General features: G+C 49.8%; 9 protein-coding genes across 9 annotated transcripts; 4 read left to right on the forward strand and 5 right to left on the reverse strand.

The window, feature by feature from the left end:
- Positions 1–371: 371 nt before the first annotated feature.
- On the reverse strand, positions 372–2292 carry JN550_007849 (uncharacterized protein; the record flags this gene model as incomplete). Its single annotated transcript, XM_049319745.1, has 7 exons — positions 372–479; positions 533–781; positions 913–933; positions 991–1259; positions 1318–1699; positions 1751–2101; positions 2161–2292. The coding sequence occupies 7 exons, from the start codon at positions 2290–2292 to the stop codon at positions 372–374; spliced, it is 1512 nt and encodes a 503-aa protein (XP_049170205.1).
- A 2983-nt stretch (positions 2293–5275) lies between these two features.
- On the forward strand, positions 5276–6702 carry JN550_007850 (uncharacterized protein; the record flags this gene model as incomplete). Its single annotated transcript, XM_049319746.1, has 5 exons — positions 5276–5532; positions 5596–5771; positions 5827–6151; positions 6222–6362; positions 6423–6702. The coding sequence occupies 5 exons, from the start codon at positions 5276–5278 to the stop codon at positions 6700–6702; spliced, it is 1179 nt and encodes a 392-aa protein (XP_049170206.1).
- Positions 6703–7014: 312 nt separating this feature from the next.
- On the reverse strand, positions 7015–7986 carry JN550_007851 (uncharacterized protein; the record flags this gene model as incomplete). The annotated part of the gene is made up of 1 exon (XM_049319747.1): positions 7015–7986. The coding sequence occupies one exon, from the start codon at positions 7984–7986 to the stop codon at positions 7015–7017; it is 972 nt and encodes a 323-aa protein (XP_049170207.1).
- A 966-nt stretch (positions 7987–8952) lies between these two features.
- On the forward strand, positions 8953–10093 carry JN550_007852 (uncharacterized protein; the record flags this gene model as incomplete). Its single annotated transcript, XM_049319748.1, has 2 exons — positions 8953–8955; positions 9023–10093. The coding sequence occupies 2 exons, from the start codon at positions 8953–8955 to the stop codon at positions 10091–10093; spliced, it is 1074 nt and encodes a 357-aa protein (XP_049170208.1).
- A 211-nt stretch (positions 10094–10304) lies between these two features.
- JN550_007853 (uncharacterized protein) lies at positions 10305–12551 on the reverse strand (the record flags this gene model as incomplete). Its single annotated transcript, XM_049319749.1, has 11 exons — positions 10305–10443; positions 10503–10675; positions 10736–10844; positions 10894–11136; positions 11190–11565; positions 11628–11779; positions 11834–11984; positions 12041–12058; positions 12115–12164; positions 12222–12390; positions 12461–12551. 11 exons carry the CDS (start codon positions 12549–12551, stop codon positions 10305–10307), a joined length of 1671 nt encoding a protein of 556 aa, XP_049170209.1.
- Positions 12552–13177: 626 nt separating this feature from the next.
- JN550_007854 (uncharacterized protein) lies at positions 13178–14545 on the forward strand (the record flags this gene model as incomplete). The annotated part of the gene is made up of 6 exons (XM_049319750.1): positions 13178–13232; positions 13284–13554; positions 13618–13741; positions 13799–13963; positions 14026–14225; positions 14302–14545. The coding sequence occupies 6 exons, from the start codon at positions 13178–13180 to the stop codon at positions 14543–14545; spliced, it is 1059 nt and encodes a 352-aa protein (XP_049170210.1).
- A 411-nt stretch (positions 14546–14956) lies between these two features.
- Positions 14957–15345, reverse strand: JN550_007855 (uncharacterized protein; the record flags this gene model as incomplete). Its single annotated transcript, XM_049319751.1, has 2 exons — positions 14957–14974; positions 15067–15345. The coding sequence occupies 2 exons, from the start codon at positions 15343–15345 to the stop codon at positions 14957–14959; spliced, it is 297 nt and encodes a 98-aa protein (XP_049170211.1).
- A 1897-nt stretch (positions 15346–17242) lies between these two features.
- JN550_007856 (uncharacterized protein) lies at positions 17243–18083 on the reverse strand (the record flags this gene model as incomplete). Its single annotated transcript, XM_049319752.1, has 3 exons — positions 17243–17425; positions 17546–17818; positions 17880–18083. 3 exons carry the CDS (start codon positions 18081–18083, stop codon positions 17243–17245), a joined length of 660 nt encoding a protein of 219 aa, XP_049170212.1.
- Positions 18084–18378: 295 nt separating this feature from the next.
- On the forward strand, positions 18379–22222 carry JN550_007857 (uncharacterized protein; the record flags this gene model as incomplete). The annotated part of the gene is made up of 7 exons (XM_049319753.1): positions 18379–18527; positions 18582–18925; positions 18982–19028; positions 19103–19234; positions 19282–19507; positions 19561–21034; positions 21412–22222. The coding sequence occupies 7 exons, from the start codon at positions 18379–18381 to the stop codon at positions 22220–22222; spliced, it is 3183 nt and encodes a 1060-aa protein (XP_049170213.1).
- Between the last annotated feature and the right edge of the window lie 65 nt (positions 22223–22287).

The following is a 22287-nucleotide window of genomic DNA, read 5'->3' on the forward strand; positions in this document are numbered from 1 at the left end:
TCTGATTTGAATCGAGATGTAAAAGCTATGAATTGGCCCACTGTGCTCTTAAGTGCCACGACAATCTCGCGAAATATAATTACAATGCGGTAAGGGTTGTCCAACGCTGCTAGGTTGGGGGTTTGCCCCCAGGATTAACTTATACAACTGCAAGGCGGTTCAGTTCTCAACGACTCAGAAGGACGTAATTTGGCTGTTCCCCAAGAAATGGAACATTAAAACAATGGTAGTCTTCTCCAAAGTTCTCAAGTGCGTTATTTGGAGTTATTTCCATCGATGCTCCGGCTTTTCATGCTCTTTTGATCTTGTGTGAATCAACGACGCGTTCACATGTATCACCACCCTCCTGCACCTGTTTATTCCCTGTCACCTTATGGTTCGTCCTGTTGTGGTACAACAATATCATCCCCCTTACTTCTCATGGCAACTCCTTGACAGTCATAGGACCTGAATCTTCGAGCAGATAGTTCTGCAGTGAACTGGAATCATCTATGAGTAAGCCAATGAAGTGAATTATCACCTCAGAACTTACCATTTCATCAATATCTTCTAGTGTTCGACTATGAGTCTCAGGCAAGAAGAAGTACACCCATATTGCACCCACGACACAGGACGGGAACCATATGTACCCATACCGTGGTCCCCAGTTGAGTGAGTCCGGATTGATAAAGTAAGGTGCTGTGAATGTAATTACCCAGCCCCCGAGGAAACCGATAGCAGAGGCTAGGCCGAAGGTATAACTGCGAAGTCTCTGAGACGGTATCTCGCCACCTGACACCCACTTCACCGTCATGAGTTAGTAACTGCATGCTTGTGCCTACATGCCAAGGGCCCAGCTTAGGGGCAGAAGTTGCTTAAGCTCCCCATGTTTCTACAAGAACGGGGCAGAAAACAACTCTCGATGTTACTCACCGCGTAGGTACCGACCATCCCCTGATACATGTTAGTGAAAGGCTTCTTCAAGACTTGCCGGGTGTCGATTAAACTTACACTGTATCCCATCATATATAAGCATGAAAGTGCAACAAGCACCCGGCCAGTCTCTACTGCGTCCGGATTCTGGTCATATACGACAGCGATGATTAGCTGCAAGCAGCCGCAACCGATAAGCCCAACCATCAATAGAACCCGGCGACGACCATACCGGACAACAATACCAGCATTCAGTGCGATGGCGATGAGACCTGCGATGCTAATGATTATAGACATTGCGAAAGGATTTGAAACTTTGGCCATGGTGAGGAAGTAGGTTTTGAACGCTATAACACCTTAGTAAAACCAACGAGAACAATGTGGTCCTTGTGATATTGTACAAACCGATAATGAACATGGAGCCTGAAGCGGATCGCAGGCTTACTGCACCCACCGACAACCCAGTTCGCCGCCGGTCAATTGGATGCTTGAACATATCAAGTACGCCGACATTTCCGCCCATTTCTCGCTCTATGGCAATCGCATTCCTAATTTCGGCGACCTCAGATTCTATCACCCGGCCATTAGGTCTTAGCCACGCTAGTGACTTCCGGCTGTCCTCGATTCGGTTCTGAAGAATCAACCACCTGGGCGATTCTGGGATAAAGAGCAGCCCTACACTCATGAGAATTGGTACAAGATACACAATGCCTAAAGGTATGAGATATGCGGTTTTATCTGGTCTGCCTTGTGTTCCCCAGTCGATGATGTTACCGATGAGCGTCCCCTGCCGGGACGATGTTAGTCGGAAACGTACATCGACTGTTCGGACACTTACTAGTGATGTTATGAACTGGAAAGAAGTCAAGAAGAGACCGCGATACTTGGCGGGGCTACTCTCTTGCGTGTAGAGTTGTGAAAACGTCAAGAAGTAGCCGTTGGCTAGGCCAATGAGGAAGCGCGCGACATACAACGGTCCAATGGTCTCCGTAGTCATCATAATCACGGTCGAGACCACACACAGCAGGCACGCAAGCCAAAGACATGTTTTCCTACCAAGTTTCGCAGCCACAAGACCAGCGGTTCCCGAGCTAATGAATGCCCCGAGAGTCATCAACGAAGCAATCAGTTGCTGCCGAGTAGTGGAGATGTTCCAGCCAATGCTGGTTTTGGCTCTGTAGCCATAGACCTAATCGACAAAAGTATTAGGTGAAAGGTTCAAGATGTTCTGGAACGGCGCAATCGTACTTGCAAGAAACCAGGCATTGCCTGCAGTCCACCTATGACACCGAAATCAATGCCATACTCGAGGAAGGCCAGCGACATGATTCCGCAGGCCATGAAACATCTCCAATGTGCACGAATATTGTCATCTTTCATTTTGTTCATGTCGCCTTTTGTTTTGTGAGTTTGGCCGATGATGTCGTGACTTTGGGAAGGATATCTCGATCCGTCTTATGACTGCTTGGCTTCCCCGCACAGCAACAATATGCTGCAGGAAGATGGAGGTCAGACCTCTGCATACAACGTGTAGACGGTCACGGCAGATCTTTAGACTCGTTTTCAGTGTCGTATTATGTGTGTGTAGCCAACGACTCTGCGGGCGGGGTTATTTCTTGCGAGCAGCAACAACATCTCTGAATGCAGCTTACGCGACACGATATTGCCCTTCACGCTTGGCATATAGTCTGTAGATGGCATGGGGGCTAATTGGCTATATCCTCATTTTTCATTACCGCAGCTGGATGCTGGAATAGTGGACCAGCCACCTACAGTACGAGCTCCCCAACCACTCCATTTACTACGTATATATCTACACTCACAAATGTGCTACTCCGTAGCTTCCCTTTTATTTAATCAATCAATCCATTCCATCCATATCGTCCCTCATATCCTGAGACTGGAATCATGTCCTCGCCCATATTAAAAGCGTGCCGACTTGGGAGGCATAATAAAGGGATTCGATAGGTGACCATAGGGTTTATAAACTGCATAGCAAATACACAAGTGGCCGACCCTGAGAAAGCTCTTGCTGTCCGGGTCATCCCGAACATAAACAAGTTCAACATACGCAAGCCTGAGTTGCGAACTAACTGCCGCGATTGATGTCTTACCGAAATTGAGCAGCCAAGAATAATTCTAACTCGCAAAATTATAGTGATGGTATCTATTTTAGGCGGAAAATCCCAGTCTCTTTCGCCCCTGATGTAATTTCTATAGTAACCTGGAGGCTCTCATTAATAGACATCTGCGTTGGATCTGCAAACTTGATGACATACTTGTGATCAGAGTACTAAGCAGGAATTTGATGGCTGCGGACAGTGCTGGTGACCATCCAGTCAGTATACGACATTATAGGTGAACCAGCAAGCAGGCAAACCAAAAAAATTGAAGAATGGCAGAGCCTTACCAAGAGACCGCTCCGGTCCCGGACTGGCCACAGTTCATGAGATCAGTGTACAGATGACTTGCCAACCTCTGGAACCTCCACTCTTTCATCCGTGAACAATCTAAACAGTCCCTCACAAGTTACGGCCGCGGTACAGATGCAAAGGGTTTTACGCGGGGTGGAGGTAAAGACTATGCGATGGATATGCTCCCAGGTACAAACGTGTGACCTCAAGTCTATCAACCTACCTCAATCTTATCCAAACAGTGGACGAGGTGACTTAAAAAAATACCGAATCAGCGCCCTACCGCGCCTTGAGAATTTTCACGTTTGATACAACCTGAGATGTTATAACGGGCTAAGAAATAAATCCAGAATACTCTCGCATGTTGTATCGACCGGGAAAGCATGCCGTTCTAAATTTCAGAGTCCAATTTACGTAGAAATGAACATAGAAAGCAGGAGTCTTTGAATGTGCCACGATATGCGAGATATCGGGTAGTTCTCCTTCACATTCATAAAATGCTCACCTGCAACACGTTATCTGCTGCTACCGGTGAACTCGTGTACTTGCCATAACTCACTCATGATCTCACTTGATTGATAGTTCGTTATCTGCTTGATTAGATTGGAGATCATGTCCTCCAGCCGCTTTGGCGTGTGGCTACACGTATCATCAAGGCCACAGCTGACCAATTTGTATTTCGGTAAGGACCGCTATCTTGGAGACGGCCGCCGAGGGGGACTATGAGGTGAACTGGTAATGTGTTCTCGGAGTAACGTATGTTGTATAGGCTGCAAGGTAGTCGTCGATGTTGAAGTAGATCATTCCAACATGGCGGAAACCCAATGAAGATGCATGCAAGTCTTCTATCTTCGTTGCTGAAGAAGCAGTACCGTGACAAACAGCGTATGGCGTTGCCGGCTCGGGCTTTCTTCGTCCTTTGAGATAGACATAGTCGTATCAGCTATATAATTCAAAGTGAGACATGCTTCTCACTCTTTTGGGAAAACGACGTTAGGTCAACACGGAGGCGTGACCGATGGCACAGACGCCGGATCCACAATAGAGCACCCGTGCTTCCGCAGCTAGAGCGTACGCCGAGATCTTCGGATGGGGAGTCCGGCTGACAATGCCGCCATGACCAACGTCAGGTAGGAGCCGAGCGGGTCGAATATGCTGCCTACGCAGACGGGCCAAGGTATCTATGAATGACATAGCCTTGGCAACCGGACTTTAACACAACTCTTGGCAGTTGCCTTTTCAAGCTGCGGAACCTGAAAGCCACGCAAGGGGTAAAGGATCAGCGCCGTTTGCTTGAAACGGCCGCCAAGGCTGGAGAACCGGGGACGTGGGCCTGTTGAGAGGAGGGGAATTGGGGAAAGGGGGAAATTGCCCGCCTTATACACAACCCCTTGGCACCGAGCCTCATCCACATGTTAGAATTGCTACATTCTCAACGCGGACCGGGAAAACTGTCCTTGCCGTAATGTGGCTTGGCCTTTGCGCAAGAATTCGCAAATGCATGGGATTGAAGGACTTATTCCGCCGCGCGGCTCCGCGTCGCGGTCACACAAAGTGTAAAGCTGGGAGCGGCCCGGAAGCCGTAGAGTTCCATGGAGTCGACTTGTCTCTCGTACGGTGTATTGGAGGAGACGGTGCCATACTCTAATTGCAAGGTTTTCAGTGCACACGGAATGCGTGTAAGCATGAAACTGGTAACGTGATTGACTATGTCATTACCATGGCTAGCATTCGGAACAGAGATCCTGTTCCTCTTGTAGACAAGTATGACAGCGGCGTAATCTCGGAAGCTGTGACTTCGTTACAACGAACGGGGAATGACTGAGCTACTCGAGGAGGCGGATGTTTATATAAATGGCAGAGGACTGCCTCGAAATGCAGATACAAATGAGCAGGTAGCATTCCATCGTCTGATCTTATCAACCACAGATCACTCACCCATATCCACGATGAAAACATCGTTCACTTCCCTCCTGGCGCTGGCTGCCGTGGCCACAGCCCTCCCGTCATCAGAGTCATCTCATGCCAAGCGCGCCTGTTCTTCAGCGGTGAGCCTGGATGCCAGCACAAATGTGTTTAAGTCTTATACGCTCCACCCCAACTCCTTCTACCGAGCAGAGGTAGAAGCTGCCGCTGCTCAGATCAGCGACAGCACCTTGGCTGCCAAGGCAAAGAAGGTCGCTGATGTTGGTTCCTTCCTGTGGCTGTAAGTTCAGCACGGCCCCCTGGATATCATGACGAATCAGTTGTGCTCAACTTGTTTCACTAGCGATACCATTGCAAACATCGATAAACTGAAGAAAGAAGTGGCCGCCGGTGTGCCTTGCAACAACATCCTTGGTCTCGTGATCTACGATCTTCCTGGTCGCGACTGTGCTGCTAAGGCATCCAACGGCGAGCTTGCTGTTGGTGAACTCAACAAATACAAGACGCAGTACATCGACCGTAAGCCAGAAGCGCAATGCAACACCAATATGTTACATACTGACCTTTCTGATAGCTATTGTGAGCATCATCAAGGCCAACCCCAACACGGCCTTTGCCCTGATTATTGAGCCCGATTCACTCCCCAATCTGGTTACCAATGCCAACGTCGCCGCTTGTCAAGCATCTGCTTCTGGATACAGGGAGGGTGTTGCGTACGCCCTGAAGTCGCTCAACCTGAAGAACGTCGTCATGTACATCGACGCTGGCCACGGTGGCTGGCTAGGCTGGAACGACAACCTGAAGCCCGGCGCTCAGGAGCTCGCCAACGCCTACAAGAACGCCGGGTCGCCCAGCCAATTCCGCGGTATCTCTACCAACATTGCTGGCTGGAACTCTTGGTACGTAGTCTGAAGAAACCTCGGAGCAAGGAAATAAGCAAGTTGGACGCGCGGCTAATCGTCAAATCAGGGATGCTGAGCCTGGTGAGTTTGCGAGCGACCCGGATGCCCAGTACAACGCCGCCCAGAACGAGAAGAAGTATGTGACTCTGTTCGGTGCTGCCCTTGCGTCTGCTGGCATGCCAAACCACGCCATCGTCGATACTGGCCGGTAAGTGCTCTTTTCCATGCCCACCTGTCAGTGGCTGCGTACTGACATGTTCTCTAACAGTAACGGGGTCATCGGTCTCCGTGAGGAGTGGGGTCACTGGTGCAACGTGAACGGTGCCGGATTCGGCGTGCGACCGACCTCCAACACCGGCCTCGAGCTCGCCGACGCCTTCGTGTGGGGTAAGCCCGGTGGCGAGTCCGACGGAACCAGCGACACCTCCGCCACCCGCTACGATTCGTTCTGCGGCATGTCCGATGCCTACAAGCCCTCACCTGAGGCTGGTAGCTGGAACCAGGACTACTTCGTCAAGCTTCTCCAGAACGCTAAGCCTTCCTTTTAGAGGGTTATGTTGCAGCTGAAAGACAGATCGGAAGGTCCTGCTTTGTAGATATCTTCATTCTTGTACATAAAAATTCAGAGAACCGGAGTACTATCATTACTTACCACCAATGCCACAGCCCTACACTTATTTCTTACTCTATTAGTTCTATCTATAGTCTTGTGGTATCTAAATATAGAGTCCACGTGCATCGCAGATGACTATATGCACAGTACCTTGTCAAAAACATCTCTTGATACGTCAGTTGATGCGTGACATATGGAAAGACAATTTTCCTCAGCTTTGAAGATCCGCCTCAACAAGGTTTGTCCCTTAATTTTTCGCAATGATTTCCGTTCTCCAGCCTCGGATCGCGTTCGATTCATCTTCGGTAAGAAGAATTCCAAAGTGCTTCGCGATGGCCGCGGTCCGTTCTGCCTCTGTATTGCACACCTCGATGATCTGAGTCTTGCCGCCCAGGTTCTCCTTGGCTACGCCATCGACCAGCATCCGCTTCCCGTATATCTCCATTTCGCCATCGTCTGTGGGGCGCCCGAGGAACTTATTGATGAGCACCATCGTCGTCTGGAAACTGTTACTGTTCAGTGATGTGTACCAGTTCACAACCTCCCAATCATCTGGGGTAAACTCGGTCTCTGTGAAACAGTAGTACGAATTCCACTCGCGGTCTTCGCCATTACGGTACTGGTAGATCCACGATTTGGACTCTTCCGTGCGATGGACCTGCGCCGGGATCCAATCGCGCACAAGCCGGACCTGCTGGGCACCGAGGTTCTGGTGGATATACCCCGGCACCAGAGGAAGTGGCGCCGTCGGTCCATCGCCTCCGAACGCGACGTCGACTGCGTACCGTTCCGGCACAGCACCGGGAGAGGGCGGAGGAAACGAAACGATGCTCGTAATGTGCACCCAGCCAGGATACTCCCCCTTCGGCACACCTTCGTAGCGCTTCCGCGTCCGGGCTCCAGCGGTATATGCAGTAAAACCTAGACCGCGGAGGAGGTGGTTGTAGAGGATTGCGACTTCCATGCAGTAACCGCCACGGCCTCGGTTGTCGACGACAATTTTGCGGAACATATGCTGGGGGTCGACATTGATTGTATGTGAAGGGCCATAGTGCAAGGAGAGATTCTCGTAGGGACAGGCTGCTATCATGTATTTGTGAAGGGTTTTCAGTAGTTCTGGTGTGGGCGGCGCATTATGTAGAGCTTTGGGAAGTTTTATATACGTGAGTAAGTCGCTGATCTGAGCGGCTGTCAGAGCCGGCGGAGGGACCTGCTCCATGGTGCAAGACAACTGTTTGATTGGTTGGACGCTGTGATTTGGGGGGGTGAAGGCAGATGTGAACACGAGAAACGCCGCGTTTTAAGTTAAGCCTTCGATGACCAAGAGAACCAAGCGGGTTATAGGAGCCAACTACGCCTTTCGACCCCTGGATACTCTTGTATCGTATGCAGGTGTAAGCAATGGCTTGAGTCACGGGCGGCCGATGCCGGGATCCACCCGAGCGGCTGGAGAGTCAGTTGAACAGTCAGAGTCTTTTGTGCCGGCCGTGGGCCAGACTTTGTAGAGGTTGACAAGAGTTGCGACATCAAGTCTGCATGCTCAAAGCCGTCTGGCTCTTTGGCGTTTTCTCAACGTCACAAACCCGCGGCTGCCAAAGCTGTAGCCAAGGCAAAATCAAACCGCATTAGGTGACCGAGATTGACGAGCGCCATAATGTCCCTGAGGACTGGCGTGCTCTGGACTGAGCTTGTACGTCCTCATGGTGCGCCAACGATCAGCCTCCTCTAGGTCCCGTATAATACCTGGCGAGGCAGTCACCGATTCTGCATGAGAACTTGGGGCTCTAAGTTCGTTCGTTCAACTACAAGGGGCGCAAACGGCCATCCGTGAAGCGAAGCGGCCCGCGGACCCCTACCCCCTACCCCCTACCTAGCTAAGGATCCAGCATCTACCTGCTACCTACCTAGGTACCTAATGGTATGTGGACAGCCCCGCCACCGGATTCTGCCCGCCCTTGTTAGTGTCAGTCCAGACCAGATGGCAGACCCTCCTTCACCGCCCGACGCCCGACGTGGGGTACGCTGGGCTGTCGCTGCGGCTACCTCAGGTATCGACAATCGCATGTTCCAGAACGTCAACTGCCAATAGATCCGTACCTAGTAGATCCAGGTTTGAACACTCCTGGTCCTGTCTCCTCGTCGCATTCGCTCGTTGACACGGCCTGAACGTCCTCAAGCAAACAACATGGTATGCGCCTTGCCTGCTGGCTCCCCGTTTCCTGCATCGCACCGCCCAACTGACCATCCTTCCCCAGGCGACAACATCCAAGCAGCGCCTCGCGCTGGCCATCTGCGATTTCCTCTCCACCTCGGCCGAAGATGGCACCCTGAGCGCCGACGACAAGGACTCCATCGATGTAGCCATCAACTGCATTGCCGAGTCCTTCAAGGTTGACCCCACATCCCAGGATGCCGTCAAGGAAGCCATCGGCTCGCAGAACCTGCTGAAGATCTACGGCGTCTACGAGAAGCTACAGGGCGCCCCCAAGCCATCCGCTTCCCCGAGTATACCCACTGCCACTGGCTCGTCTACCGATACGGGCAGCAAGGCGCCCACCGAGGACGATAAGAAGAAGGCCGAGGAGCTGAAGGGCCAGGGCAACCGTGCCATGGCCGCCAAGGACTACCCGAAGGCCATTGAACACTACACCCAGGCCCTCGCTCTCCACCCCGGCAATGCCATCTTCCTGTCCAACCGTGCAGCAGCCTACTCTGCTGCCCGTGACCACGAATCCGCACGCGCCGATGCCGAGGCGGCTGTTCAGGTCGACCCCAAGTACACCAAGGCCTGGTCGAGGCTGGGTCTTGCCCGCTTTGCTCTCGGCGACGCCAAGGGCAGCATGGAGGCCTACAAGTCGGGTATCGATCACGAGGGTAACGGTGGTTCTGATGCCATGAAGAAGGGCTACGAAACTGCCACGAAGCGCGTTGACGAGCTTGAGGCCGAAGAGACATCCGGTGGCGCCGATGCTGCCCGCGGAGGAGGTGGCGGCGGTCCCGACCTGGCCAGCTTGGCTAGCATGCTTGGAGGAGGTGGCGGCGGCGGCGGTGCCGGAGGTGGCATGCCCGACTTTGCCAGCATCATGAACAACCCCATGTTCGCGCAAATGGCCCAGAACCTCATGTCCAACCCCGACATGATGCAGAACTTGATGAGCAACCCCCGACTACGCGAAATGGCCGATCGATTTGGCCAGGGAGGCGGTGGCATGCCGGACATGGGCTCGCTCATGAGCGATCCCAGCATTGCCGAGATGGCCCGTAACTTCATGGGTGGTGCCGGAGGTGCCCCGGGCTCCCCGGGTGCTGGACGTGGAGGCAACTAGCTTGTTCATCATTACGAGGCATGCAATCATATCTACTGAGTTGGGCGTTCGAAGCGTGAGCGATAGAGTTGCGCTTCATACGATAGCCATTATGAGCAAGGAATTCAAGGAATTCGCCCAGTTCGACTCGCCGAGCTTGTACTGTGACCAAATGTTAACTACTGTTGGTTAATTTAATGCATCAGCCAAGGACATAATGTAACACCCAACCCTAGACGGTAGCTTTGACGTCAAGGGGTGCCACTCTTGAGTCTGTTACCTCCTTGCCGATACTGTCTGCGGCATCGCCATTCTCGGACTCCGATTGCTCTTGACTGGTCTCTGCTTCAAGTTCGTTCAATCTTTTAGTTCTACTCGAGGTGGAGTTAGTATTCAATTTTGCTGTATTTACCTTTTTTCCATTACTAACCTTCGGTGGTATAAGATCACGGCAAGGATGAACCCTGCCCAGAGAAGAACGTAGAAGACCAGTGTGACCGGCCATCCCACTGGCCATCGAGGTGCTCCAATGGGCCCAGCAGTCGGAAAGAGCAAAAGTGGGACCCATATGTTGAAGGAGTAGCCAAAAGTCATCATGGAGCCCTATAGATCATGAGTGGGTGAAACATTTAGCGACAAGCGCTCCGGCTAGGGTGCACTTACCATGATGAGTGCCCTTTCCTCGGCATCATCTTTCACAATGGTGTTGACGGTGGAATACAAAATGGGGCTGAGACAAGCCTGGAATCCAAAGAAATACCATGCTACGAATCTGCGAATCTTGTTAGTGTGTGGCTGCACTCCGGACAGGAACTCCTCACTTCAAAGCCGTAGGAATATACCATACAGTCATGCAAGCGGTTGAGAACACAACCGCTGCTGACGCAATGGTGTATATGACCCAAGATGGGTATATTGAAGCCAACGTGGAGCCAAGCCAAGAAGCTACAATACTACCGGCGTTGATGCCCGTTGGTAACTGGTTGATCTGAACCACCGAGTATCCTTCGGCTTTGAGCCAGAGATTCATGTAACCATTAGGGTACGAAGAGATAATCATGGCACTTCGCAATCTATTAGTCTCCAAATCGGAATAATGGTTCAAGAACGAACTCACATATAGCAACCGACGAAGAGCCAAATGTGCCAGCGCTTTAGGCTTCGTTTGAAGACATCCAAGTTGAGCTTGCCAGCGCGAGTGATCTTGGCTTTCGCGAGTCTCTTTTTAGCCAACTCAATCTCGGACTCGGACAGGAAGAAGGCCCTTGGTGAGTCCGGAATGCCCGGGAAGAGGAGGAAGCCGGACAGTGCGACGGGGATCGTGATGACACCGTCAATGATAAAGAGCCAACGCCAGCCCGGCATCCCGCCGACCCCTGACAAGTTGGTGTATGCCGCTGCCTGCAGATAACCGCTTACCATCGAGCCCAGCGGATTGCAGATAAACCACATCCCGGCTCGCTTGAAGAGTTCAGGACCGCTGTACCAGGAACCTTGAATACGCATTAGATTTGCCCACGGCCCTTGATGGATTTGTAGGATGGCGGTAGCTCACCTAAGATGAAATGGGTCCCAGCAAATACGGGTGCCTCAAGCGCACCTACAAAGAACCTGGCAACGTATAGCTGTGTCACGTTGGTCGCTCGACTTTGCGCGAATGTGACGACCCCCCATACGACTTCAAGAGACGGTAGCAACCACCGGGCCCTGAAGAACACCTTTCAGTACTTCCGGTCCTCGTAAGACCAAGTGTCAACTCACAGTTTGGGCCTCGACATCAAGAGTAAGAACGGGATCTGGAACACCACGTAGGCTGTGTAATAGCACACGTTGAAGTAATTGAGCTCGTTGCCGTATAAGCCCAAGTCTTCTTTGAGCCCGCTTGTGTATGCATTGCTGATATTGGTCTGGTCTTGAGTAAGGTTTAGTGCCAAGGCCCTTGTACCTCTGTTGGTATTGGCGGCTTACCGAGATATTTACAAAAGACTGCACAGCAAACATTAGTGACTATTTTGACAATTCCTTTATGAGTGATATCTTACAGCAAAGACATGCAAATATAAGGATTGATAAATCGAGCTTAAAGAGAAGCCTTTATAAACGCTGTCAGCAATGGGTTGTCTAGATGGCAAGAAGCATCTGGACTGACTTTCTCTCCTCGGCCGGGTACTCTGAGGGATACCAATTAAATATTTCTTTGACGACTTTTGCAAGTGTCAGCTTCTGCGGTTGGCCCTTGGAGTCCGCCATGATCAGCGCGGCTATGGGAGGTCTCGTAGCAAAGGGCTGGTCGCGGATGTGGCGTTCTTGGAAGATGGCTGCCTATAGGCCGTCTAGGCACGGAAGGTTTAAACCCAAGCCTTGGCTGTGTATATCTACACTACCTACTCCTGTCAAAGTCACCATCCGAGCATATTGCTTCGTCCAAACTCCGTAGCTGGACGTGCGGCTCCTCTGCGATGCCATAGACCCACTTCATGTCGCCATAGTGTAAGATCATCCAACAGCGCTCGACTATTTCGACTTCGAGGAAATTAGTTTCCGCGGCATCCTGGAGAGTGGAGGATGTCCACGTAGTTCATAGCCTCTCGATGCTGGCCGCGTCTCGGGTGGTGGATGATGTGCCTAAAGCCCCGCATTGCGTGATCCAAAGAGCGGCTTCACACCAGATTATCGTGACGAGTATCCCTCCCTGCCATATTATTGTCCTAATCTCAAACCAATGATAGTTTGAAGAAACCGATGACACCAAAGACCTTACGGATATACGTGGTGGTGACTCGAAGAGCAGCCAATGACGGTGGTCCCAATTACCTGCCTAGTGGAGAGGGATCACAACATGCCACTTGACTTATAAAATCAGATGTAACCAACATGACGTGATTAAATTATGGAACATGACCGCAAGCCCCGCGTCAGAAGAGTAATAGTAGTCGGAGCAGGTCCGACCTGGTGTAGGGAAACTGGTTCGCTACATAAACTTCCCGTGTCTCTAGGCATATACATAACTTACAGTGAAGACGTCTACTATCAAATACCTGAGAAAGTACCTAAACATCGAATAGAAAACGAACCGACATAAACTTTGGATAGTAGCCCTTTGCGATGCCAGGGAGGATCATTGACACATACGAACAAGTGCCGGTCACCAAGGAAAACTGTGCGAAGATTTCACAAGCCCTCCTGATATCAGTATGCTGATTCGATTTAGTGGACTGGGCAGAACTCATCACGCTTGACCTTTCCCTGTATGAACAGCCCGGGGGTAAGGAGCAGCTTGTAAAGCAGCTCGAGCACGCAGTCCGCCATGTTGGGTTCTTCTACGTCAAAAACTTCAACATCAGCCAGGAGGAAGTTGACCGGCAATTCGCACTGGGACGGGAGTTCTACGCTCTGCCCCTCGAAGAGAAGTTGAAATACCACAGCCAGTCCGATCTTGAGAGTGGAGAGTACAATGGCTATCGGCCGGCCGGTCATCGCAAGTCCGTTATGCCTCGCATCTCCGTATCGTCGTAATCACAACTATAACACTAACTCTTATCTAGAGTCGCCAATGGAATCAAAGATAATATCCAAGTTTACAATATTCCAAAGTTCGATGGCTTTCACAAGAGGCAGCATGCCTCTGTTCTAGAACAGAACATCGAAGAGATTGAGGGGTTCAGTCGGGTGAGTGCATAGTTATGAATTGGCATTGTTGCATTCACTAAACCAGACCTTGCTTAGAAATGTCACTCGGAAGTAGTCGTGAAATTATTGCGCCTCTTCGCCGTCCTTTTGGAGCTACCTGATGAGGACCAGCTCGTACGAGACCATCAGTATGATGTCAAGGGTGAAGACCATTTGCGTTATATGCATTACGCCGCCCGCAACCCCGAGGAGAACCAGAAGGTCGCGGACCTGTACGTTCCGGGCATACGGATCTCGGCACGCTGACGCTTTTGTTTCGTCAGCCCGTCGCAGCGCTACAGATTCTCAACTCCGAGGGCAACTGGAAGTGGGTCAAGCCTCAAGACGGAACCATCACCATCAACACATGCGATGCGCTTACCGCGCTGACAGGCGGCTTGATCAAGTCCAGCATACATCGCGTCCATGCGCCGCCACAGGACCAGGCCCATGTGGATCGCTTAGGCGTGCTATATTTTGCTCGGTAGGTTCACCTGAAAGGGCTTAATCTTTTGTCTACCTATGTAACCTTGAGTTTCTAACCATTATTATTCATTTAGACCGAACAACCATGTGGTGCTTGACCCCATCGCAAATAGCCCGCTACTCGATCGCCTAGGTCTTAAATCCAATGCGTTCACTGAGCTTGGCCAGCACCTTACAACGGAGCAGTGGGTAAAAGTCAGACAGACCCAGCAGCAGCGCCCGAACAAGGCGGCGACCATATCGGCCGAGGGCAAGTACACCTACGATCAGAAGGACCTGGAAATCATTCCAGGACTGCACGCCAAGGTTCATAACTAGAATTCTCGTGATTCGCGAAAAACTGTAGGAAGGCGCCGCCGTAGTCGTGTTGATGTAGTCGTTGTGATATTAACCCATTATTGAAGTCATTTTTGACTATTCAACTACACTATGTCTATTCCCTTACACAATTAAATATTGTCACATTGCGAATATAACTAGGCCATCAATACGTGCACTTCAGTGTTGCATGTAGTCCAATGGGAGAGTTTTTCTAATCATTTAGCACTGCCTGCCTAAAGCCACCTAAAATAGCTAGACTTGTAAAGCTGAATGACAATGGTAGAATGAGTATCGATCCGGAAAGTAGCTAGATAGTACCGTTTGTTTTGCGAGCATGAAGTTGTTCTCTGAGTATCCCCTGAGCCTACGCGTAAGCAGCACAAACACGTTGTGTCTTTACACCGCAATCTAGTTCTTTTCGATGCACTGCAACGGTACACCATTAGTCTCGATAGCAGGTCTTAATGGCATTCTTTAGATAGTTCCAAAGTTTTCACATTAGAAAATACGATACATACCGCAATGCATTGCTCAATGAGTTCGATGGAGGCACCAGCGCAAATATCGCACAGCGGATCAAGCGGACCGCCAGCGAGGCAAGCAGCGACGCAGGCGAGGCCAAATCCGTCACAAACAACGCACTCTGGAGGGATCGAGACGGCTTGAACGAACTGAACATCAGTAGCAGGGGAGCGTGATCGAAGGTTCTCTACGCTTCGGTCTTTGAAGGAAGCTGAGGAAGCAGCGGCCGCAGAGGCGAAGGCAGCAACAGCAGTAACCATGAGCTTGGAATGCATTATGGGAAATATGTGGCGTTGCCAAAAAGTGGAAGGGAGTGGGTCGCGATTTGTGTGTGCTCTTGAGTAAATCTTTAAGAAGGTGATGAGACGATATTGGCCTACCAAGGTGCGAGCAAAGCGGACTTTAAATAGCAAATCGTTCTATCCGGTTGCAAAATTACGTCGAGGATTAGAACACGTATATTCCTGAAGGACTGCTAGCATGAAAGGCTCTCGACACGAATGTCTCAACAAAGACAAGTGGTATGTGGAAGATCCTGCGCGGGTGTGCCATCTCTTCTGCAAGTTGACGATCATGGCTGGCATGCCTAACCTTTCAACCCACACCTGATTGAAACGTCTTTTGTACCCCATGGACTGCATTCTTAGTCTTACCACAGCATTGAAATACCTCATGAACGAGGACAAATATGGCTTACCATTGTCTTAGGCGTTTTCAGACACCTAATGACTCCAGAAAGTAATTCACTTTTTACTTGTCTATGTTGGCGCGAGATTCGATGATCAGAGAGCGTGCATCTGTCTCAGTAACGACTAGCTCATCAGCCTCGAGGGTTCTATCAGGCCATTGATTTTCATTTCCACTGTAAGGCGATGTAGATCCCTTCGGTGATTATAAGAAGGATGGTGACCCCGGCTTGGCAACCTGCATAGTAAACTCGGGTACGCACCCCGCGTGCTGCACCCCTAGCTGAAAAAGATTTTACGTTTGCAAAACGCGGAGACGAATTGCCTCTCTAGATGTAAGTCAGGATCTGCAAGGGCTGACGGAGGATTCAACTATGCATACAATAATGGACTACCTTTGGCTGTACCCAGAAATGTGGCTTGTCGGCATGCACATCATGCGCACCCATGTTCAAAGCTTGAATATGTTAAGCTTTTTCGCAAGCTTCCATTGAAACATGTTGTCGATCACCTTGCACTAAGGAGGAGATGCGTTCCCTTTGTGGTACATCGTATGTTTCTTGAGTGCGGCTGAACAGGGCGTGTCAATCACAGGACCTGCATATGATCAATCTCCCTATCATTGGTCAGTACCCCTAGCCGGTAAAATCAAGTCAATAGGTAGGCAATCGGTAGTAGGAGCCCTTTCTCATAGAAGCAGGGGGACTTCTTAAATCGAAAGCCTTCATATATCCCGATGAATTGTTCTCCGGTTTACTGCAGGATGTATTAAAGGAGTAAGAACCACTTTAAAGAATGGAATCTCAGGTAAAAGAGGGACACGCAGAACCAAATTTATAGCGAATGCAAGCTAATTAGGAATCGCGCATGCTGAAACATGCATTAGATAGATGTGGCAAAGTTGAGCCCTATTAGGAAGATGAGCCCTCAAAAATACCCAAGTATGGTCGATATCAGCTTGAAATCAGAACTATCTGGTATAGCTAGTTTCTGCGTTACTTAATAATCCGCACAACCATTCAGGCGGACGTACTGCTTCACGTTTCGACACGAACCCTAAGTGACGACACGTTTTTGAGCGAAGACACAAGTGATACCCTGAAACAATTGAGCCTTTATGGCATGTTCTTGTGCGCAATGCAGAGCACTATATAGGCGACACTGTAATATAGCCTATTATCAATAAGATAAAACAGAAAGAAAGAGGCGAGCTGCTTTACAAAAGAGGAACTGCAGCTGTAGATATAATCGTACCATATATAGACGACCTCAAGTAGAAAAATCTACGGAATTTTGCCCCTAAATGTCTGGATGCCTTGAGCCTACAAATCCACACGAGAGATGCCTGGATCAAAGCAAAATGTCCAACGCGGACCGGGCGTGTATGCTAATCCATCGACCGATTATCATTTTTTTCTAACATCCCTAGCCACCCAACAGCCTCGAATGCCTAAGCAGTCTTGGCAATGAAAGTCGACTTAAGCGACTATTCTTCCTTTGGCCGCTTCGTCAAGATCAACCCGTAGTATGCTATAGCGCCTGGCTCACTCAGAATATCCTTCTCTATCAACCAGTCGGTGCCTTCGCACTGTAGAAACCGCGCCATGAATGTCGGTGTGCGATAAGTAACGTACAAGAATGATCCATTATCCTTGAGAACCCGGAATACCTTGTTATCATCAGTCTACTGGTCAGGCAATCAATGGGCAATCAATGGTCAAGACCAGGCTTGTGCAGGCAATGGGGACGTGGAAATTACTTGCGGCATTATGGATGCGTTAACACGTACCTCTCGCATATAACGACTGGTCAGTTCTAATACTTCATCAGTTGGGTTTAAGAGGCTGCTTAGTCCGTCAACCATTGCATCTAATGTACCCTTATCGAAGGCTACGTCGATCGTCTTGGAGGCGATATCATCCATTTGGCACACATCATGCACCTTCCACTCGACACCTTCTGTACCCGCGTACTCCTGGGACATTTGAGTAACAGATTCACTCGAGAAATCGACGCATAGTTGGTTCTTGTATCCATCCTTGACAAGTCTCACGGGCAATGTCTGTCCACAGGTATCAGCAGCCGTATTGGCTGTCGGCAGTACAGTCACAATAGACTCTTACACTTTTTCCTGCCCCGAGATGGAGAATCCTGGGAGCTGTGTGCGGAGGCCAGACGGCAAAGAGCCTTCTCTCAAGGAAGGCTGAGAGGTCCTCATAGGTGCGGAACCATTCGTGTGTCGGATCACCTGGCTTCTCGCTCGCGTATCGCGTGTCCCAATACTCGGGTTGGGCCAGATTCTCCGTCGTGGTCTCCTCCGAAGCCATTGCTGTGCGCTTTGTCGGTTGAACTTGGTAGTACAAGAACGTTTGAGGTTCGCAAAATCGGAATTTCAGTCCCCACCCTGTTGGTTCTCGCAACCAGTCGGCACCCCATTTTGAGCCCCATGATTCGCGGGCAGATCCGCCAAGGGCCCACCCACCCACGACGCATCACTTACAATGCCGCGACGAACCTCGATCATGTCCATATTTCTTCTTGTCATGTTTCTACGACTTATTTCAACGCGTCCAATAGTACGAAATGATGGTATTCTTCAAGCGGCCAAAGGAACAAGCCAAAATGCCTACATCTACACCACGCGAAACTAAATCCAATGGCAGATTCGCACGGTTCTGTCGTAAAATTGGCCGAAAGCGCAGCAACTTGGAGACAAGTGATGTGATCCGGAGCGATCAAATGGCTGTGTCGTCCCATTTGACCAGAAATGAGTCTGTTATACACAATACCCACCATTGAATAAGTAGTAGCTGAGAAAGAAACAGCAAGCACACCGATCCTATCGTGCCATTCAGCCAGGCTCCTGGTGGTCGCAGAAGCTCCATTAGCACCCAACACACTGTTGCCGGAGGACACCTGAGCACCGATGTTGTAATAATGCAGGACAACTCGGACACCGACCACATAGATGCTGAGTCTCTTGCCCTTGATATCTGGAGCGCCGCATACCGTGAGGCTGTGGAGAACAGCCCTGATGAGAGGATACAGAAACTCATACTTAAGGGCGAAAATGCTGGACAGCTACTTAGACAACTTGAACACGACGAAGATGGCTTGGTCGAAAACTCGCTCTTTCGGCGAGGAATACACTGTTTGAAGACAGTTCAAGGTCCTCTGGAAATTTGAAGCTTGTACTAGACGTCGCCAGTCCTCTTACAAGTATAGAGCCCACTGTTGGCACAGCTTTCGGGGTGCTGAAAAGTGTGACCGCGGTATGTTACAATGAAATGTTCCTAGTGCGTTGAGCTCCCGCCCTTGGGCCATCCACTTACGTGTATTTCTGCAGGTGGCAATCAGCGTCTCTAGTCTCGACAGACCTTTCGCTCAGCAAATTGCGAATATGCTACGGCAGGTCCCTATCATTGACGAATGCGATATATTGGGGCAGAAACTAGAGAAGAGTGATGGCATCCACGACGTTAGTTCCAAAAACGGTGGATGATCGATATAGCTGATTTGCGATAGGCATTGGTTCTCGTATACACGAATCTCCTGGACTTTTACGTTGCGGCTTTCGAAACGTTGACAGCGAGTGACTTCAAGTTTGTGAAGGGGGTGATAGTAGAGAATCAGCGCATGCCAGGACTTGTGTCAGAGTTTCTCGACCATGTGAAGCAACTGAAAAGTCATATTGGAAATGCCACATTGAGGGTCGTGCAAGAACTCAAGGATCTCATAAAGGATACGCGGAGTACGTTCCTTCCCTAGCGGATAGTAAGACACCACTAACTAATTAACCACCAGTCGAAACCCTTTTACGTACAGAGAACACCCGATTACAGGACAGTCTTCACGATAAGTGGCAACACGAGAAACAGCGAGCTCAAGAGGCCTGCAGCTGGTTTGTCAATGAACCATTGTTCCTTGACTGGTTTCACAGCACAAAGTCTGAGCTACTCTTGTTTTGCTGCAATTTGGGTTCCGGCAAGACTGTGACCATGTCATATGTCATAGACACAATCATCCAGCGCAACCAGAATGAATTACCACGGGCTCTGATTAACTACCACTATTGCAAAAGCGATAATACAGGGGACTCCATCAAAATCTATTCGAATCTTGTTTTACAGCTCCTGAATAGGCAAAAGGCCCTCAAGAAGAATTTCCTCGAGTGGGAACGTGAAGTACGAAGTTTGGGGATCCATTCTCCAACGGATAATGTGCGAAAGTTGGGTCAATTCTATTTAGATTCCGTTGCCGGGCTCGACCGACCGCTTTTCATTATCATTGATGGGTTAGACGAATGCGATCAGGACTCTCGCGACCAACTTCTTGAACTATTTCAAGAAATCTTACAAGGAAAGTCTAGAGTCAAGATACTTTGCTCAACCCGGCCAATGCCCAGCATTCTGAAGAAGCTCGGAAGCATTGCACAGATTCGGCACACTCCTGACAAGCACCGAGATGACATCCTTGTTGAACATTTTGTCCGACAAAAATTGGGAGACAGGGATCCTGAAGTTCAGGAACTTGTGACAAACAAGTTATCTGAAATGGTACAAGGAAGTGCCATATGGGTTCAGATGACAGTGAAATATATTCAAGCCTCTGGAACTCATGATTTCTACCATATGAGAGAGCTTTTGCGAACCTTACCGCCCCCAGAAGAGCTATCAACCATGTACTATAAATTGTTCACCAGCTCGATTCAAGACCAGGGCGATAATCGACTCATCGCTTCTTCTGCGCTGGAAGTACTTGCTGTCTGTTGCAGACCACTGAGCATCGATGAACTTGAATGGGCCGTGGCCATGGTCACGAGAAAAGACATAGTTACTGTGGAGGACCTCAGAAAGGCTGTTAATCCTAAACGAGTTATGACTCTGATTGGCCCTTTCATTGACCAGTTCGACGAGGGAGATCGGAAAAAACGCCAAATACGTGTCGTACATCAATCATTGAAAGAGGTTGTGATACAGAACGAGCCAATGAGTTGGTCCTCTCATGAGTACCGACTGTCTCCAGCAGACGAGTCACCCTTCCCACGCAAGGGGCAGCTCGAAGCCAAGATTTTACAAGGATGTGTCAGGTATCTGCTGCTACACGAAATTGACACCAGGTCATTGCTCTCAGAGAAAGACCAAGATATTGCAACTCTTCGGAGCGCAATGCCGTTTGGAACTATGAATGACATTGATGAAGATGAGGACACCGAGGGTAAATACATCGGCGAGGAAACATTCGACCCAATGGATATCGGCTTCGGCGGTTTCTTTACGTACGCTTCCTGTCATTGGACCTCTCACTATGCAGTCACTCCCTTGGAATCTTTACCGCCACTTGTTGAGATCGAGGCACTTTGCAAAGCAAAATCTCAGAGGCTGAAAACCTGGCTCGATCAATCTTACCGCCCTGATTGCAACACTGTACCGAGAGAGTCGGAATATTCGAGCCAGTGCCATGATCCTTTGACTATAACTGCACAACATGGATCTAAAGATGCACTCAAACGCATGCTAGAAGGATGTGACATTAGTCCACCCAACTTTGGACCCTGTAGCGTGGATGAGACAGCGTGGCAATTGATCCTATCCGGGAATACCACCGCGTTGGGAATATTGTTCTTTGACAAGACCACTGGCCCAAATATTCAAGTTTATGGCTGTTCCGAGAAGCTATGTCTCACTGGGATAAATCGGAGAACAAGGAACGAGACTTGCTTTTCGCCTTTCTTGTTGGCCTTGCCAGAAAGGTTGTCGACATTATGGTCGAAAAGCAATGGGGCAACGAACTGCTTTGCCAGGTGGCGAAGATGGGCTGTCTGCCTATTATCGAGATGCTATTCGACGAGGCTGCCCACAATGCAGGATTGAAGGAAGAGTTGCTTCGCGATCGCATTCGGGATCCTCAGGCTCGTCCCGGCGAATGGGGCACCCACCAGTCAGTCGGCGAGGCCGTTTTGCACAATCATGTCAACATTGTTGTGTTTCTTCTAGAGCAAGAGGGTATCGATGCTCACAAGCGGCATAGCAATAAGAATGGATACATTGTATTACATTTGCTTGCCCGTAACTTGAATCCGGAGATGGTGCAGCTTCTGGCATCACACTTGCAAGAGGACATCAACCAAGTGGAGAACGATGAAACAGCTTTGACGAGAATACTTTTCTCGACGGTTGGTGCTAAAAATCGTTTCCTTTGTGCGCAAATACTCCTTCAAGCTGGTGCCGATCCAGCAATTCCCGATAACAGACCTTTCCGGAGGGCTGTCAAGACGAATGACTATGACATGTGCCGTCTCATGGTTGACATCGGCCACGCTGACCATTTATCTGTCATGGCTAAGGATGAGAAAGGACATTATTATCTCAAGGACCATATGCATGACAGGACTTTGGAGCCTGCAATGATACGCGACTTATGTTCTTTAGCTAGACTTGTTCAAGATCGCCCTCCGAGATCTTGATATCCTTCAATAACATTTGGCGTGCCTGCCTCCATTTCGGCACCCAAAACCTAAAACCTTTGGAC

This window comes from Neoarthrinium moseri (genome assembly GCF_022829205.1).
Source record: "Neoarthrinium moseri strain CBS 164.80 chromosome Unknown scaffold31_Wmoseri_CBS_16480, whole genome shotgun sequence".
NCBI lineage: Eukaryota > Fungi > Ascomycota > Sordariomycetes > Amphisphaeriales > Apiosporaceae > Neoarthrinium > Neoarthrinium moseri.